At 44.1% G+C, this 19316-nt stretch overlaps 1 protein-coding gene across 50 annotated transcripts in view; it reads right to left on the reverse strand.

The window, feature by feature from the left end:
• ZMYND8 (zinc finger MYND-type containing 8) overlaps positions 1-19316 on the reverse strand; it is a 148179-nt gene that overhangs the window by 60116 nt on the left and 68747 nt on the right. For all 50 annotated transcript variants that reach the window (XM_077951946.1, XM_077951943.1, XM_077951939.1 and 47 more), the window contains 4 exons: positions 17059-17114; positions 13096-13173; positions 11626-11741; positions 6083-6564 (listed from right to left, as the gene is read on the reverse strand). In XM_077951946.1, coding sequence (XP_077808072.1) covers positions 6083-6564; positions 11626-11741; positions 13096-13173; positions 17059-17114 — 732 coding nt within the window. The remainder of the gene's footprint in view (positions 1-6082; positions 6565-11625; positions 11742-13095; positions 13174-17058; positions 17115-19316) is intronic.

Raw genomic sequence — 19316 nt, forward strand, 5'->3', positions numbered from 1 at the left:
AAAAAAATCCCAGTTACTTGGGAGGCTGAGGCAAGAGAATCGCTTGAACCCAGGTGGTGGAGGGTTACAGTGAGTCAAGATAGTGCCATTTTCTCCAGCCTGGAAGACAAGAGTGAAACTCGATCTCAAAAAAAAAAAAAAAAAAAAAAAAAAAAGCTTTCTTTAATGTATAAAAATAAAAAATAAAAAAGAATACAAGGTTAAGCTTTAAAAAAATAAATTCTACAGTCTACACCAGACATTGCAAACAGGTGATCCATGAACCAAGCAGTTCACAGGTGCATTTAATGTGACGTAGCTTTTATTTATTTAAAAATATGAGCCAGTACATAAAAGTTGATAGCTGGGTGTGGTGGTATGTGCCTATAGCCCCAGCTACTCAGGAGGCTAAGGCAGGAGGATTGCTTAAACCCCAAGAGTCTGAGGCCAGCCTGGGCAACATAGTGAGGACCCTGTCTCTTTAAAAAAAAAAAAAAAAAAAGCTGGAGTAGTTCCCATTTTTTTTAATTTGAAGCTTCTCTTGAAAAACCAGAAATCGGCCGGGCACAGTGGCTCACGCCTGTAATCCCAGCACTTTGGGAGGCGGAGGTGGGAGGATCACGAGGTCAGGAGATCGAAACCATCCAGGCTAACATGGTGAAACCCTGTCTCTATTAAAAATACAAAAAATTAGCCGGGCATGGTGGCGGGCGCCTTTAGTCTCAGCTACTCAGGAGGCTGAGGTAGGAGAATGGCATGAACCTGGGAGGTGGAGCTTGTAGTGAGTCGAGATCTGGGCAACAGAGTGAGACTCTATCTAAAAAAAAAAAAAAGAAAAACCAGAAATCTCTCAATACGGAGCCCATACTCCTATGTGGCAAGAACCAGCAGGAGGAAAAGGTCTCTGGTCCCTTTCAGAAAGGCACAACTCTCTAGCTCAACGTCTTGGGAGCTCGTGACCTATTAGCCGTGTATAACACTTACGGGTAACATGGGTGTGTAAAACTTACCCAAGAGCTAATGACTCTTCTGATGCATGGTGCGTGCTAGCATTTGCACTACTGTATTTCCTTATGAAAGAGCTCATTGTACCACTAAAGTAGCCACAAGCTGCTGTAGTACCTCTAGCATGCACTATGTATCAGAAGAGTCCCTACCCCTTGAGTTAAGTGTTATACACCCATGTGCACACACAAGCACAGGATGTGTACCAGGTATGGTGAGAAATGTATGTCTGCTTTCATTCATCCCAGTCTCTACCTAGCACTCCCCAACCTCACTCACTGCCGTATCTGCCTGATCCCTGTATTTGAGCTTTCAGTTTAACAGTAGGACTTATAAACCAACATAGAAAAAGCTCTGGAAACACAATCTAAGGGCTGGCTGTGGGAGGTGGGATTATCAGTGACTTTATTTTATTGACTGATTGATTGATTGAGATGGAGTCTTGCTCTGTCACCCAGGCTGGAGTGCAGTGGCGCCATGTCAAGCTCACTGCAACCTCCGCCTCCCGGGTTCAAGTGATTCTCCTGCCTCAGTGTCGTATATAGTTGGGACTAAAGGTGTGTGCCGCCACACCTGGCCAATTTTTTGTATTTTTAGTAGAGATGGGTTTTCACCATGTTGGCCAGGCTGGTCTCAAACTCCTGACCTCAAGTGATCCGCCCACCTTGGCCTCCCAAAGTGCTGGAATTACAGGCATGAGCCACTGCACCCGGCCATCAGTGACTTTAAATTCTGTAATTAAGAACTATTTTACGAGAAAAACATATTGATTTCATAATTATTTTAAAAAGGGAGTTTATGAAACCTTTCCTTTCTTTTTTTTTTTTTGAGACAGAGTTTTACTCTGTTGCCCAGGCTGGAGTACAGTGGTGCAATCTCAGCTCACTGCAAGCTCTGCCTCCCGGATTCAAGCAATTCTCCTGCCTCAGCCTCCCGAGTAGCTGGGATTACAGGCGCCCGCCACCATGCCTAGCTCATTTTCTGTATTTTTAGTAGAGATGGGGTTTAGCAGAGATGTGTTAGCCAGGATGGTCTTGATCGCCTGACCTCAAGTGATCCGCCCTGCCTCGGCCTCCCAAAGTGCTGGGATTACAGGTGTGAGCCACCACACCCAGACCCTCTTTCCTTTCTTAAATGGTAACCCGCAGTGTAGCTACGAGACCAAAGGACCATTAGCCCAGAGGGTGGTGAATGTCAGGCCCCCCGACTTTGACTGTAATAGATATTAATAACTTACACTGAGATCGTGCAAGCAAATACCACTGAAGGTAACCATTCTGGCCAGGAGGTCTACATAAAGGGGGAACTACAAAAATCACTGAAAATATTAACCACTTAGGTCATCTAGCTAGCAAGATTATAGGACACTGTGAGTTAAAGGCTTCTGGCTGAGCAAAGTGCTCCTTAGAAAGCTAAATATCCAGTTCTAAGGATTATAGGCACACAGCTCTGAGTTCTCCAATCTTCTAAACAAAAACAAGATTTCTACACTGTTGTAAAAGTTTTACGTAATAACATTTCAATCTGTAGTTTTATGTTGCTGGTTACAAAACTTTCACTAGTGAGGCTACTTCTATTATTTTCTATTCTACGACACTGCAATTTTTTTACACGATTTTGGATGAACTACTGCCTTATCTCAATTATATTATCCTGACTGTGGAAGCATTTAAATACAAATTTCCCGTCTCCCTCCACTAAATACTATTATCACTGCTAACAGCAGAGGGCAGTAGGGTGCAGAGAAAGGAAACCAGTCTGGATACAGAATCTGGCTGTGGGGACTTTCACACCTCCCTTACACTCTGCATGGCTCTCAATTTGCCTTCTGTAAAATGGGGAGACTGACTCAGTTTCTTCCAATCCTCTTAGTCTGTAATAGTGGTTGGCAAACTACAGCTCAAGGGTGAAACTGGGCATACCACCTGTTCCTGCCTGGCCTGCAAGCGAAGAAAGGTATTTTAACATTTTTTTAATGGTTGGGGGGGAAAAGAATTAATAGCTCATGAAACATGCAACTTATATGAAATTTAAATTCCAGTGTCTGGACACCTTGGGAGACCAAGGGGGGCGGATTACCTGAGGTCAGGAATTTGAGACCAGCCTGGCCAACATGGTGAAACCCTGTCTCTACTAAAAATACAAAGAACAGCTGGGCATGGTAGCACACGCCTGTAATTCCAGCTACTCGGGAGGCTGAGGTAGGTGGGAGGATTACTTGAACCCAGGAGTTGGAGGCTGCAGTGAGCCGAGATCATGGTACTGCACTCCAGCCTGGGCAACAGAGCAAGACTTCATCTCAAAAAATACAAAAATTTAAATAAATAAATAAATTCCAGTATCCATTAAAAAAGTTTTAATGGAACTCAGCCACACACTGTCTATGGCTGCTCTATTTTCTTCTATCTAGCTAGCTATCTGTTTATTGAGCTGGGGTCTCACTCTATTGTCCAGGCTGGAGTGCAGTGGCACAATCATAGGTCATTGTGGCCTCAAGCTCCTAGGCTCAACTGATCCTCCCAGCTCAGCTTCCTCAGTAGCTGGGACTACAGCAGCTTGTGACTACTTTAGTGCAACAATGACTGAATAGTTGCAGAGTTGGAAAAAAGACCCAAATAGCCTAAAATACATACTATCTGGCCCCTGACAGAAAAGGGGGCAATTTGTAAAATAATTTTCAGTATCACTGTCTCTTCCTACACTACACATTGGCTAATTCATGATTACTAAAATGACCTAAGCACATACCAGCAAGGAGATTATATTTTAGGAAAGGGACTTTAAAGTCTACTCAAATGGGGGATTCCACTAACTTCTCACCTAAAAAGCCACTCAAAGAATGAGGTATTTTTCCAGGAAGTCTGATGTCATTATCTTTCTCCTTTGGTACCTCCCAAGCGAAGAGAAAAGCTAAATTAAACACATTATCCCTGTTCTTATATTCCTATAAAACTGAATTTTTTGAAATGTGGTGCAGGAGAACCAATAGTCGTATATATGCCACATTTCATTTTACTAGTTATGTATTAATTTCACATACATTAGGAAAAACCACAACAAGCAATTTAAACACATGAGCCTATACATTGTGTTTAGCTTAGGACAAAGCTGCATTACAATTTTAATATTTAAGTATGTAATAAAATATGGCAGAAAACCATGGCAATGAAAGTTTAGGCAACACTAATTCACAAAGTCGCTGCCAAGGTTAAAATTTAAAACATTTCCTGAAAAGCATGCTCTTTATGGGAACTAATGTGCCCAAGGGTTTGTGTAATTAACTACCATGTTTTGTGAACTTGGCTTAAATGGAACTGTGTCATGGAACAAAGTAAGCTTTTAAGGACTCTGGTCAGAAACAAGGGGGTAAAAAGGAAGACTTTTCTGAAACTGTGTCAACACAAATTATGTCAATTCCAAAACAAAACTCTACGACTCAACCATGAGTATCTAGGACCACACGGCTATGAATCAGAACGACAGAAAGACAGACTGCAGCCTTTATTTTACAGAACCAAAAGCCACAGGCTCTCTCTACCCCTCCTACTACCATCTGGGGAGCAGCTAGAAGCAGTTCTTGAAAATAAACCAAGGAAAAGAAAAAAGAAAAAAAAAGTCCCAAGAAACAACACAAGCAAAGTCAGAAGAATTATTTGAGTTCACAACTGACTAAGTCCTTATTATTTTAACCTTTGGGGACATTCATGGTATCTTAAAGAACTGATGTTTGCTCCTTAAAGAATTCCTGTGTGAAGGAAGGGAGGGAGAAAGGGAGGGAGAGAGAGAGACTAAGGAAGGAAGTTGAGTGTGAAAGGCTGTCCAAGGTTAAGTCTTTGGCCAGAAGCCTAAACCTGGTACTCCAACCTGCTTTATTCATTCTAGAAAATCTTCTAAGACATTTTAGCCTGACATTTAATAATTGGAGATTCTACTTAAAAACCTGACATTTAAGAATTAGAGGTTTTACTTAAAAACTCAGACTTTGGGCCAAGCCCAGTGGCTCACACCTGTAATCCCAGCACTTTGGAAGCCCAAGGCGGGTGGATTACTCGAAGTCAAGAATTCGAGACCAGCCAGGCCAACATGGTGAAACCCCATCTCCACTAAAAATACAAAAATTAGCTGGACTCAATGGTGCGCACCTGTAATCCCAGCTACTCGGGAGGCTGAGGAACAATAATCATTTGAACTCAGGAGGTGGAGGTTGCAGTGACCTGACATGGTGCCACTGCACTCCAGTCTGGGTAACAGAGCGAGACTATATCTCAAAAAAAAATAACCAACAGAACAATGACACAACTACTAAAGGATATGACCTTTAAGGGAATGGGATCACGCTAGGAAGACAGAGCACTATTATTTTTTACCTTTTTTTGTTTGTTTTGTTTTTTGAGACAGGGTCTCACAAGGGGTCACACTTCACCTTCAGGCTGGAATATAGTAGCGCAATCATGGCTCACTGCAGCCTCAACCTCCTGGGCTCAGGCAATCCTCCCACCTCAACTATAGTCCCAGAGTAGCTAGGACTACAGACACACCACCATGACCAGCTAATTTTTGTATTTTTGGTAGAGACAAGGTTTTTGCCATGTTGCCCATGTTGTTGCATGGTCTGGAACTCCCGAGCTAAAGCAATCTGACTGCCTTGCCCTCCCAAAGTGCTGGGACTACAAGGCATGAGTCACAGCGCCTAGTCAAGTATTATTTTTTATAATATGTGTTTCTCTCACATTTGTGCCATTTAGTGTGACTGTAGGGTTTTGATAGAAAAATGCAATTTCAACTAAAAATTATTTGTGTTATGGAAAGTCAATAATCCAAAATGCAGTGACATTTGAACAGAACGCCAAAAGATTTCTGGCCATCTCCATCTACTTCTAGGTATAACCTCCAGGTGGCCTTTTGGAGACACTTTTCTCATTTCTGGGTCCCTAGCAGGAAGAATTCCATCTGGTGACTTCTTGAAAATCTGCTCTGTGGTCCCCTACAGTTCCCCACGATTGTTCAATGCTTACCTGCTTGGGCCCACCAGGTGTGTACCCATGGGAAACCCCCGTGTCCAAGGGGCCTCCTCCCCACTTCCCCGCACGGAGCTGACCTGTGCTCTTATCCAGGAAGTCCATGGACTCCTCACTCGCGCTGAAGTGGCTGGATGTGGCCTTCTTCTCGGCATCCTGCTCCACATCAGAGCCTGTGTGCACGGAAGAGTTTGTGCTCATGGGGGAGCGCGGCATATCCGACAAGGAAATCCGGCGGCCTGTGCCCCCACTCAGCACGGGCTTGCTCATCAGGATCTTGGGGGACGCCGTCATGTCAAAGTTGAGCTTGACCTTCTCCTGCTTGTCTATCTTGGCAGTGCCGGCACTGGGGTTGGTGGGATCGAGCAGCATTTGGTACTGGCTGTTGGGTGTGTAGGGTGTCCTGAATGGAGAGTAATTAAAAACCCCAAACTTCCTGCGGATGTTCTCCACGTAAACCTCCATCTCTTGCATGGCACTGTTGAAGATGCTCTTAGTCTTTTTCACAGAAAAAGGAATTTCTTTAGACATGAGGTAGCAATTATTTATTGGAACCCAGGCCCTAGGAGGGCAAAAGATAGAGAGAGTTTAAGTCAACTTCAGTAATTTCGAAGACTGCTTTTTTCTTGATGTGAACCAAATTAGCCAAGCATGTTTGCCAAGATTCTTATTCTATTAAAAAAAAAAAAAAAAAAAAAAACTTGAAGGATTAATTACTGATCCATTTAACAAGCAAGTTCTACCATAACAGAACATGAACAACAAAACTTCAGCTAAAACATTTAAAGGTGCAATAGACTTAGTCATTGTGAGCCATTAAAGAAACAATCCTCTTTGGTTTTCTCTTGGTAGAGAAAAATAAATCAGCCACTGCATCCGACAACACTTCTGAAAAGAGACTTATTCCTCAGGTCGCACTCAGACATAAAGAGTTTCCTCTTCCCACTGCCATTCTAAATAGGACCAGAAGGAAACTCTGGAATACTGCATTCCTAAAAGAAGGCACATGTTTTTGAATGTGAGATAATTCACATAGAAAATCACTGAAAAAGGAGCCCATTAGCCTCCAAGCGTATACTTTCCACCCCCAATCCCAGGCCAGTTCCATCTTCCTAACGTCCATACCCCACTGGCCTCAACACAGTTCCTGGCTGGGAAAACTGGTGAGAATAAGCTTTCCAAGGAGGGCTTTCGTGGGGGATTTTTTGGTTTATAATTTATTTATTTATTTATTTATTTGAGACGGAGACCCGCTCTGTCGCCCAGGCTGGAGTGCAGTGGCACTATCTCAGCTCACCACAACCTCCGCCTCCTGGGGTTCAAGCAATTCTCCTGCCTCAGCTTCCCAAGTAGCTGGAACTACAGGTGTGTGCCACCATGCCCAGCTAATTTTTGTATTTTTAGTAGAGATGGTGTTTCACTATATGTTAGCCAGGCTGGTCTTGAACTCCTGACCTCGTGATCCACCCACCTCAGCCTCCCAAAGTGCTGGGATTACAGGTGTGAGCCACCGCACCTGGCCTTTTTGGCTTGTTTTTTTTAAGAGACTAGGTTTCCCTCTGTCACCCAAGCTGTAAAGCAGAAACATGATCAAGGCTCACTACAGCCTCGAACTCCTGGACTCAAGGAATCCTCCCAGATCAGCCTCTCAAGTAGCCTGGGGTACAGGCACACACCACAACACACCCAGATCATTTTTAATTTTTGTATACTTTTGTAGAGATGGGGTCTCGCTACATTACCCAGGATGGTCTTGAACTCCTGAACTCAAGCAATCCTCCCACCTTCGCCCCCCCAAGAGCTGGGATCATAGGTGTGAGCCACCGCACCCAACCTCCAAGGTGGCCTTTTAGATTTCACAGACCACGAACTCAAGCCCGGTAGAAAGCAGTAGGGAACAAAGGGGACTTTGCAGAAGCAGAAAACTCACGTCTGGTGGAAAGGGAGAAAGTGGTAACTACTCAGCTGCTGTCCAAAGCAACCATATAGGAATCTGGACCCAACACTGTCACGTCCTCCAACATTTTAAAGAGAAGAAGGAAAAAGAGACTTCTTATGTTACATTTTACCCCCATTTCAACAGTTGGCATCTAAGAGAAAACAACCCAGGAGAAATAAAGCATATCCCTGGGACAGAATTCAGAATACAGGCGGATTGTTCGCAAGGTTTGGGGATACCAGATCACAACACAAACTAAAACTAAACACCCCAAAAATATCGATCTGCTCTATCAGAGTGCTGGAAATCACCAGCTTCTCATCCATTCTGACTGCTGTCTTTCTGCTGAAACCTGAAAAACCATACCTCCAGCAAGAGGGGCAGAGCAGAACAGAAGCCAGATGCCCTCAAGGTAAGAGTTTGCCTCACGGTGAGATTCTGCGTTCAAAGTGAGTGGGCACAGATCAGGACTACTAGACAGGACAGATCTGAGAAGGCATCGGGGTCTCCAGGGCTGTCCCAGGGCAAATGACTCCCCCTTCCTGAGCTAGTCTCAGCTCTGTCACTGAGAAAAAGGAGAGTGAGTCCTTAACTGGAGAATCAAGAGGCAGGGCCACCAGGAGCTTATCACCAGATGGTCCTGGTATCATAACCTCGAACCCCCCACCTGCTCCACACCCACCTCACCCACACACTTCTGCCCACTATCCAAGGCCCTCACTGTCCCCTCCCTGCAAGTATTTTCCATGAAATTGCTTGGCAGGGAAGAAAAAAGAGTCTCTTTTCTTTAAAACAAGCCCAGGGCTGGGCATGGTGGCTCACACCTGTAATCCCAGCACTTTGGGAAGCAGAGGTGGAAGTCAGGAGTTCAAGACCAGCCTGGCCAACACAGTGAAACCCCGTCTCTACTAAAAATGGAAAAATTAGCCGGATGTGTCGGCACGCCCCTATAATCCCAACTACTCTGGAGGCTGAGCTGGAAGAATTGCTTGAAGAAGTCACTGCACTCCATGCTGGGCGACAAAGCGAGCCCCCGCCTCAAATAAATAAATAAATAAATAAATAAAACAAGCCTGGTGACAGAGCAAGACCCCCTTCTCAAATAAATAGATAAATAAAAACAAGCCCAGGAAGTATTTCAAGGGAAATTAGATTTGCTTGACAAAATGAGTCTCTGCAAGGGACAATATCCAGCTTCACATTATCTCAGTTTCTAACCCCATGATGGCTTCTCCCTAGCTATGTGACCCTAGGCACTCTCTGACCTTAAGTTTTCTTATTGATAAAACAGACATAAAAGCAGCTTCCACAAAAAAGCTCTTAAAACACTGCCCAGTACATAGTAGGCAATTGGTTGGTGTCCGCTTTTTTTTTTTTTTTTACTCTGTAGGCATTTAATAAAATATTTTCTATATTTTTATATAACTGTGCACCTATAATACAAAACTAGGCCAGGCACAGTGGCTTACGCCTGTAATCCCAGCACTCTGGGAGGCCAAGGCAGATTGGATCAGTTGAATCCAGGAGTTCAAGACCAGCCTGGGCAACATGGCGACCCTGTCTCTACTGAAAACACAAAAAATTAGCCGGGCATAGTGGCACATGCCTGTAGACCCAGCTACTTGGGAGGCTGAGGCAGGAGAATGGCTTGAACCCAGGAGGGGGAGACTGCAGTGAGCCGAGATCTCACCACTGCACACACCAGCCTAGGTGACAAACCAAGACTCTGTTCCAAAAAAAAAAAGAATGGTGGTCAGAGACTCCCTGCCCAAAGCCTACTAAAACATCCCAAGACCTCCAAAGTTGTTTCTCTACCACTGTGGAAGGTCCTGAACAACTCCCTACAAGGGATCCCCTCACCCAAAACAAGCCGAACAATGCGGTATACTCCCTTAAAGCAGGTGCTAAGAGGGGCTAGGAAACTGGTGACCATCAGACCCATGCTGCTTTCTTTTTCACAAACAGAAGGGGGTCAGCTTCCACGACAGCTCTCATCCAGAACCAAGACCTAAACACACAAAAGCTTTTGGGAAACAGCTTCTGCACACAGAGCTGACCAACTCACACACCGCTCTTCATGCTCTGTAAGCCACCTTCAGTGGCTGTCTGACGGGTGAGAGAGAGAGGTCCCTGCAGAGCAGTCACAGCTGAGAGACTAGAGCCATCAACCCTAAGAGTCTGGGAATACTGGGTACAAGGGGGTAGGTATTATTTTCTCCGATCCTGCCTGTGTCCTAAGTATATCTACTCATACTGTATCAACCTATAGAGTAAGAATCCCACATCATCAAGATGGTCACATTTGTTATGCTCTGATGAAGAGGAGGGATGTACAGCCTGTCACCAATTACTCCTGCTCTTCAAATAAAAAAGAAACTCCTGCCTAGCCCTCTAACTGCAGCTCCAAGCATCCTCTCCTCCCCTGACCCTGTTTAAATCCCACTATCCTCCCAGCATTTCCTGAACCCTCTCAGCCTCAGCCCTTCCCCTCCCAAGCCTCTGCTCTTCCTGGTCCCTCATCCCAGATCTTCGTACCAGGCCCCCACCACTACCTCCTGATCTGAGATTATCTTGCCTATTAGTTCACTTGTGTATCATCCTTCTTCCCCGCTAGGATGTCAGCCTTCACATGGGCAGCAACATTGAATCACCAGCCTCCACTACACAGCCTGGCATGCAGCAGGCATCAAATATGTATTTCTTTGAATGAAGGAATAAAGGAATTAAAGTCAAGGTGCAATACTTCCTACCAAATCCAGCACTATCTCAATAACTTCCATTTTGTCTTCTGACAGTAGACTGTTGGGATTCCTAGTACATGAGTTTGCTTTGGGAATTCACTCTTTTGGTCTGCAAGACGACTAGCAAAATTTAGCAGGGGAAACAAATTTCAGCTTCTGGACACTCTGTGTGTGTACATAATTTGTAGTATATGTATCTTAAGTAGTCTCCCCTACACACTAACACGCTTTCTCAAACCAATCGGTAGGGCTTCAAAAGGGTCTTTGCCTTACTTAATCATAACTTGATAAAAAAGAACTAAGATATTAACCACTGCTCATCTCTGCCTACCTATTGTTCTCAAGCACGCAGAGGGCTCTGCTCTACAGGGAACTGCTATTAGCTGGAATAATTCACTCTGCCGCGTGCCGAGGGGAAGGGGAGGGCAGGAAGGCTGGGAGGGAGGGCTCACACCTGTCAAAACAGCAACCCCTTATAATTTCCCATTGTAGCTTCAGAGAAAAGGGAACAGGAGAGAACTACTCAGCATGATCATAAGAGATTCATTTACTGGCAATCTAGGAAACTACTTCTAATCTTTGAAAAAATGATTTGGAAAGCAGTTTCCATGGAGGTTTAATTTACTTCAGAAACCCCTCCCAAAAACCAAAACAAAACAAAAAAGAAGAGCAGCACTTCAAACAGCCACAGAACCCATTCCAATTTTGGTTTCATCAACAGACCCAGTAAAGTAAGATGACTTTCTAACACACCTGAGAAAACTAGTCCACACCATTACCAAGCTTAACATACCACAGGAAATTTATTTCTACAACAAGATCAATGGTTGGTATCATGACAATAATCAGAATAGTAGCTACAGCCTCCAATTCTTTTCTTACCTAATAACAGTATCAAAGTTCAGTGAAAGCTACATGTTCCAAGCCTGTTATTAACTCCCACCTGTCATGTTGTCCAAAGAATCGGGCATCGACCTGCCCATCTTTATCCCTCAGAGCTTTTGCAGGCCAGAATGGAAACCCCTTCAGTTTGGCCCAGACCAAAGGATGTGGATTGCTCTAGGAAAAGAAAAACAAGATCCAGAGTTTGTACATATCTGACAGCAAGATGCCCACCAAAGTTTGGTATGTGAGGATGAAGCAGGATTGTGGGACATAGGCCATGAGTGGAAAAAGAGTTTCGAGCAGGGTCGGCCCGTGTGGTATTCCCTAAAAGGTGTGTGGCCAAGACACCTGGACAAAACTGCAAACGGAGTTAAATGGTGAAATCAAAAGCTGAATGAAGTCCAGGCACAGTGGCTCACGCCTGTAATCCCAGCACTCTGGAAGGCCAAGGCGGTGGATCACTGAGGTCAGGAGTTCGAGACCAGCCTGGCCAACATGGTGAAATCCCATCTCTACTAAAAACAGAAACATTAGCCGGATGTGGTAGCACTGTTAGTTCCAGTTACTCAAGAGGCTGAGGCAAGAGAATCACTTGAACCCAGGAGGTGGAGGTTGCAGTGAGCCAAGATCACGCCACTGCACTCCAGCCAGGGCAACAGATCAAGACTCCACTTCAAAAAAAAAAAAAAAAAGAACAATGACTAAACCAGGGTTGGGTCCTAGCTGTACCATTATTACCTGGGCAGGCACGAGCAAGACATTTCACCTTACTGTGCAACAAACACACAGAGACAATGATGCCAGTACCTTCTGTCACATTTGGATTAAATGTGCATCATACCTAGCGTCTGATAAGGGGCAGTATTTTGCTACCTTTATTCTTTATTGAAGGCTATGCAGAGCCTTCGCTATTCCCATGTTAATCTCCAAAGACACGAAGAGATGCAAAGTGTATTTTCTCAACTTTCCTTGCCTAATCTTGCCTCCGAACCCATACCAACCCGCCACCCCCACTAACACACACACCAGTGCATCCCAACAACGTACTTCTCTCTGCAGTACCCCAGTCTGGAAAAGGCAGATACATGGGGAAACTAGGGTGACTTTATTTCCCCAAGGAACCATGTTTTGGAGGAACTATGGAGTTAATCCAGGGAAGTATTTTCAAACCTCTTAAAATAGAACCAACATGATTTGTAAATCACACACTGATTTAAGCTCATATTATCTGAACAGCTTTGCTGCATCCCACATCTCTGATGAGCTCCCTTTTATGCTGCATCTTGCAGTCTGCCCAGGCTAATCAACCCAGGAAACCATGATGCTATCTCTGGCACATGAACTTTCAGCCTAAGAGGTTTATCCTACCTGGATTGCTTTCCCTCTGCCATAACTTTATCAGCAAAAAATTATCTTAAAACTCCATCCAAAGTTTCATCTAATAAGCCACCTGGAAAAAGCTGTCTCGGGGTAGTCATCCAAGGCACAGGGTTCCGTAAATGAAACAAGCAAAGTAAATCCAACTTACACAAGGCTCACAAAACCAGTTATCTCGTTTTTGGCAAGCAGCTAGATAACATTCTGGACATACTTCGATTTCATTCATCTGTAAAGCAAAAATACATTAGAATGTGTCACCCCAGAGGTGGATACCTTGTGGACCTCAATCCATGCTTGATGATTTTGAAGGTTACGATGTTTTAAAGTTCCACAAAGGGAACACCTTGGAGATGAATCCAACCGCTATGCATCACTCCCAGTGCTTCCACCCACTCCAAGCCATAGTCCTTTCTCTCCGGACCAGTGCAACAGCTAACTCCCCATGTCACCTGCTTCCACTTTTACCCCCATTATAGACATTCTCTGCAGAGCAGCCACAGCCATCTTTTTTTTTTTCCTCCTGAGTTTCACTCTGTTGCCCAGGCTGGAGTGCAGTGGCCCAATCTGGGCACACTGCAACTTTCGCCTCCCGGGTCCAAGTGATTCTCATGCCTCAGCCTCCCAAGTAGCAGAGATTACAGGTGTACACCACCACGCCCAGCTAATTTTTGTATTTTTTAGTAGAGACAGGGTTTCACCATGTTGGCCAGGCTAGTCTCAAACGCCTGGCCTCAAGTGATCCACCCACCTCAGCCTCCCAAAGTGCTGGGATTACAGGTGTGAGCCACCGGGCCCAACCCAGAGCCACCTTTTATAGAATAAAACTGATCCTGTCCTTCCCCTGCTTAAAAGCCCCCAGTGACTTCCCATTATACCCAGTAGTTCTCTGTCAGAGCACTTGAACCATTCCCCCCACCCACAGGGATCACACAGCAATGACAAGTGGGCCAAAGGAGGGAGGGGGGACTACTGGAATCTAAGAGGTACACGATAGTCCCTGCAACTAAGAATTCTCTAGCCCTAAGTGTCAGCAGTACCAAGCTGAGAAACTAACAGTGAAGTCTAATGACCTGACAGGTTCCTTCAAAGCCACATGTGATCGGGCCTTAGCCCACCTGTCTGGGCTCACCTTGCAGCAGCTCCGTTCCCCAACCCCTTCCAGCCACTGTGGCCTGCTCTGCTTGCCAAGCTCAATTCTATGTCCACAGTAGCTAATTAATACCACGTTGCCCTATTTCATCTTCACTGACAACAATCTGAAAATTCAATTAACTTATTGTCCTTTTCTCTCATAAGAAAGTACATTCCCCTAGAGTAACATTGTGGCTTAGAGCCAAAGACCCCAGAAGCTCCCTTCTTGGATCTCAAGTCAGACTCCACCATTTACTAGCTCTGTGACTTTAGGGTAAGCTGCTTCTCTTCTCGGAGCCCCAACTTGTTGATATATTGAAGAGGAAAAAAAAGCAGCACCCACCACAAAGGGCTGTTATAAGAAATTAAATGAGATAAATGTAAAGTGCTTCAAGTGACAGAGTAATCAATTTCGCCCATTAACATTTATTGAAGACTTAAGAGTGTGCTGGTAGCATTCTAAGAATTCTGTAAGTATTAACTCATTTATCCCATACACCCCATGAGATAAAAAAAAAAATGAGGCCCCAAAAAGTTAAGTAACCTGCCCAAGGTCTTACAGCAACAAAGTGGCACGGTCAAGATTTGAACCCAGGCAGTCGGGCTCCAAAATCCATGCAGGTCACCACTGCACTGATATTTGTTATTCCTTTCTACCATTATCAGCCTTATTCTTCTCTTTAACTCTTATCATCATGCAAGGTGCCATATATGTAATAGGTGCTCAATAATTGTAAGACTAACAGACTTCACAGGTCAGTGAATAAGTCAGTGAATGAATGTGTGAACAAATGCATGGATGGCAAAGTACACCTCCTGCTTCTAGCCTACTTTACTTCTGGGCTGTTCCAAAGGAACATATCCAAAATAGCCCGTATGACTTGTCGTCAAGGAAATGAAAACTAAAATCACAGTAAGATGCCTACTATTTTTGTTTGTTTGTTTCCTGTTTTTTTTTTTTTTTTTGGAGATAGAGTCTCACTCTGTCGCCGAGGCTGGAGTGCAGTGGCACGATCTCGGCTCACTGCAACCTCCACCTCCCAGGTTCATGCCATTCTCCTGCTTCAGCCTCCCGAGTAGCTGGGACTACAGGCACCCGCTACCACGCCTGGCTAATTTTTTGTATTTTTAGTAGAGACAGGGTTTCACCGTGTTAGCCAGGATGGTCTCGATCTCCTGACCTTGTGATCCGCCCACCTCGGCCTCCCAAAGTGCTGGGATTACAGGCATGAGTCACCACACCCAGCCAGATGCCTACTGTTTTTACAAATTACATCGTTGGGGCAAGGGGGCACAAATATACATACAGTTTTGTAATTACAACTCCCAATATTGGAAAGGACATACCCTCACTGTAATTGGAACATCTGACATGTTCACAGCCTCATAGTAATTTTATTTCTAAAAATTAAACTAAGGAAATCATTAAACGCACAATGATATTCATCACCTTGTTACTTAAAATGCTGATAAAACTGGGTACTACTTAATGACAAGAGGAGTAATTAAATGAATGTCCATGAGTTGTACGTAATACTATACAGCCATGAAAAAATCTGTTCTTCCTACGAGTTTAATTACCTAGGAAACAGAGAAAATACATAAAATAAACTAAGTGAAAAAGCAGTTTATAAAACTCTCTCTATATAAATACACAGACATAAGCTGGGCTTGGTGGCTGAGGCCTATATTCCCAGAATCTTCGGCAGCTGAGGCAGAAGGAATGCTTGAGCCCAGGAGTTTGAGACCAGCCTGGGCAACATGGCAAAACCCCATTTCTACAAAAAAAAAAAAAAAAAAAAAAAAAATTATTAAAAATTTAAAAAAATTACCCAGGCTTTAATTAGCTGAGTGTGATGGTGTACCCAGTACAATTTGAGACCCTGCCTCAAAAAATACATAGATAACTATATCTATATATAAATTTATATGGATAGATAACTTGTTTTCTTTTTTTCTCGAAGACAGAGTCTCACTCTGTCACCCAGTCTGGAGTGTAGTGGTGCTATCTTAGCTCACTGCAACCTCTGCCTCCCAGGTTCAAGTGATTCTTCTGCCTCAGCCTCCTGGTTTAGCTAGGATTACAGGCGTGTTCCACCACACCCAGCCAATTTTTGTATTTTTAGTGGAGACGGGGTTTTGCCATGTTGGCCAGGCTGGTCTCGAACTCCTGGACTCAAGTGATCTGCCTGCCTCAGCCTCCCAAAGTGCTGGGATTACAGGTGTGAGCCACTGCACCTGGCCAGGTATCTATCTATCTATCTGGATATATCTAGATCTAGATCTATATATCCTTATATAAAAAGACATGGATGGGTCCCAATGCTATCTGAACAGTTTTTCTTTATGAATGAATGAGAGCACACTGACACGTTGAAGGTCATCCCATCTCAGTTTTTTATTCTCACAATGAGATCTGATAAAGAAAGCCTCCCTCATACCATTTTGGCTGTGAGCCTGTCCCACAACCACCAGAGCGCCTCATGGCTCACATGCCTGAGATGTCTGTTCCATCCACACTATCACAATTATGGGCATTTGTAAGAAAACAGGTTCTCCTGGACACCTGGGCCACTCTCCCAGAAGCAGTCAAGGCCATGCCCTCAGATATCAAATCCTCTTCTGCAAGAGGACCAAAAGGCACCTGACACAATACCAGGCTGTGAGGCCAAGGTCAGAAATTACGAGTTCTATCTAGGCAATCAGGAAAAGACAGGAGGCCCAGTGCTTCCTGGTGACTCAAGGGTAAAAAACAAAAAATCCTTTCCATCTCCCTTAGATCACTGCTACAGTAAGGGTGTTTTATAATACATTGGGGCCGCTCTTTGTTCTTTTTACTTTCCTTGAAGAGTAGGGGTACGGCCTCAACAAATTCCAAAATCACCTTGGCTACCTAATAGGAGATTCTGCAAATGGAAACCTCACTGCCCCATCCCCTCCCTCTGGGTGCATCTAAAACAGGACAGTGGGAAACACATACCTCATGTTCACAGATTTTGATGACTACTTTCGCTATTTGCGTCAATTTGTGATTTCCTAAGGGAATAAGAAAACAGGATTAATTCTAATGGAAATGCTGCAACACCAGGCCTGGGGATTTTACTTGCACTAACAACGTGTTTACTTGCTTTTCCCCCAGGATTAAGCTTTTAAAGGCTAAAACCAGAAGTTACTGGCTTCTAATAGTGATTCACATTATGTGATTCTTCCCATCAATGTCGATGACTCTTTGGCGCCTCGATGTCATCTTCTCTGCAACTGAGCAATTTATGTGGGTTTCTCTAGAGATCATAGATTAATACTTTTCAAATGCTCTGACACTCCAAAGGTTCGAATTAATGAAAAAAGGCCTTATTCTACGCATTGTCCCAGATGCCAGTCCAAGAAGAATCCAAGAGAAAGAAGAAGAGACATTTCTTGAATAGCTCTGGTGTGGCTAGTGCTTCAAAACACATTTTCTTCTTGGGCCAGATGTGGTGGCTCATGCCTGTAATCCCAACACCTTGGGAGGCCAAGGCAGAGAGATCACTTGAGCCCAGGAGTGGAAGACCAGCCTGGGCAACTTTTTAGCAAGACCCCATCTCTAGAAAAAAGCCACACACACACACACACACACACACACACACACACACACACACACATTTTCTTCTCAGCTCCTCAAGAAGCCATATTAGGAAGCAGGAATAAAATGTGCCCATTTAATGAATGAGTAAGCCAAGGTTCAGGAGTCATAATTTACATTACTTAGCTAAAAAAGTAACCATCTAGCCCCAGGTCTAACTCTACACTAAAACAGAGGACAAGATGGTCCAAAAGTCATGTCTTCTTTCAACGTTATGGTATTTTTAGAAGTTGTAAATTTGTTGACATCAAGATTTCACACACACAAACACACAATATACCTACATTTCTGGTTTGCCTTGAAAACTCAGAAGATCCGATAACTATAATCAATGGAGCACTGGAGCTGCCAACAGCAACCTTTCCAGTCCAGGTAGGAGTTCTCTGTTCTCCATGATCCACAGCACATCACTTGACCTGCAGCCTTCTTGGCTTGTGCTAATGTTTTTGTTCTTCTACCTGACCTCATCCACTTGTTTATATAATCTGATAGGCTGGGCCTTTCTATATATTTGAGTATATAATCTTTACATAAATTCTTTTTTTTTTTTCTTGAGATGGAGTCTCGTTCTGTCACCCAGGTTGGAGTGCAGGGGCGCAGATCTCAGCTCACTGCAACCTCTGCCTCCTGGGTTGAAGTGATTCTTGTGCCTCAGCCTCCAGAGGAGCTGGGATTATAGGCATGCACCACCACACTCAACTAATTTTGGTATTTTTAGTAGAGACAGGGTTTCACCATGTTGACCAAGCTGGTCTTGAACCCGACTCAAGTGATCCGCCCGCCTCAGACTCCCAAAGTGCTGTGATTATAGGCGTGAGCCACTGCCCCGGCCCACACATTCTTAATGCCTAGTGCCTCACCTTTTTCCCCTCCTTTCACTCTCAGCCCTGCTATAGTTAATAATGCAGTATGTGTGCGTAAAGCAGATATACATATATCTTTCCTTAAACACTAGCAAACAGGCTGGCATGGTCTCTCACACCTGTAATCCCAACACTTTGGGAGGCCAAGGCAGGCAAATCACTTGAGGTCAGGAGTTCGACACCAGCCTGGCCAACATGGCGAAACCCCATCTCTACTAAAAATACAAAAAATTAGCCGGGTGTGGTGGCACATGCCTGTAATCCCAGCTACTCAGGAGGCTGAGGAACGAGAATCACTTCAACCCAGGAGATGGAGGTTTCAGCGAGCCAAGATCACACCACGGCACTCCAGCCTGGGCGACTAAGTGAGACTCTGTCTCAAAATAAATAAATAAATAAATAATCCTCTTTTTGCAATGAACAAAATATCTGAATAGATGTTTACAAAGACATACAAGTTACCAGTAAGCACAGGAAAAGACACTGATCATTAGGAAAAGGCAAACTAAAACCATCATGACATAATACTTTACACCTTCAAGAACAGGTAAAATTTAAAAGGCAGACAATATCAAGTGTTCGCCTTATATTGTGTGGAGCTAAAGAAAAATCTAATGTACCCTGCTGGCAGAATGTAAAATGATAGAACCACTTTGCAAAAACAGTTTGGTGAAACGTACTAAGTTAAATAAAAACCTACTCCCTGAGATGGCAACACCACTCCTAGGTATTTACCCAAGAGAAAGAAAAACC

This window comes from Macaca mulatta, chromosome 10, assembly GCF_049350105.2.
Source record: "Macaca mulatta isolate MMU2019108-1 chromosome 10, T2T-MMU8v2.0, whole genome shotgun sequence".
Classification (NCBI taxonomy): domain Eukaryota; kingdom Metazoa; phylum Chordata; class Mammalia; order Primates; family Cercopithecidae; genus Macaca; species Macaca mulatta.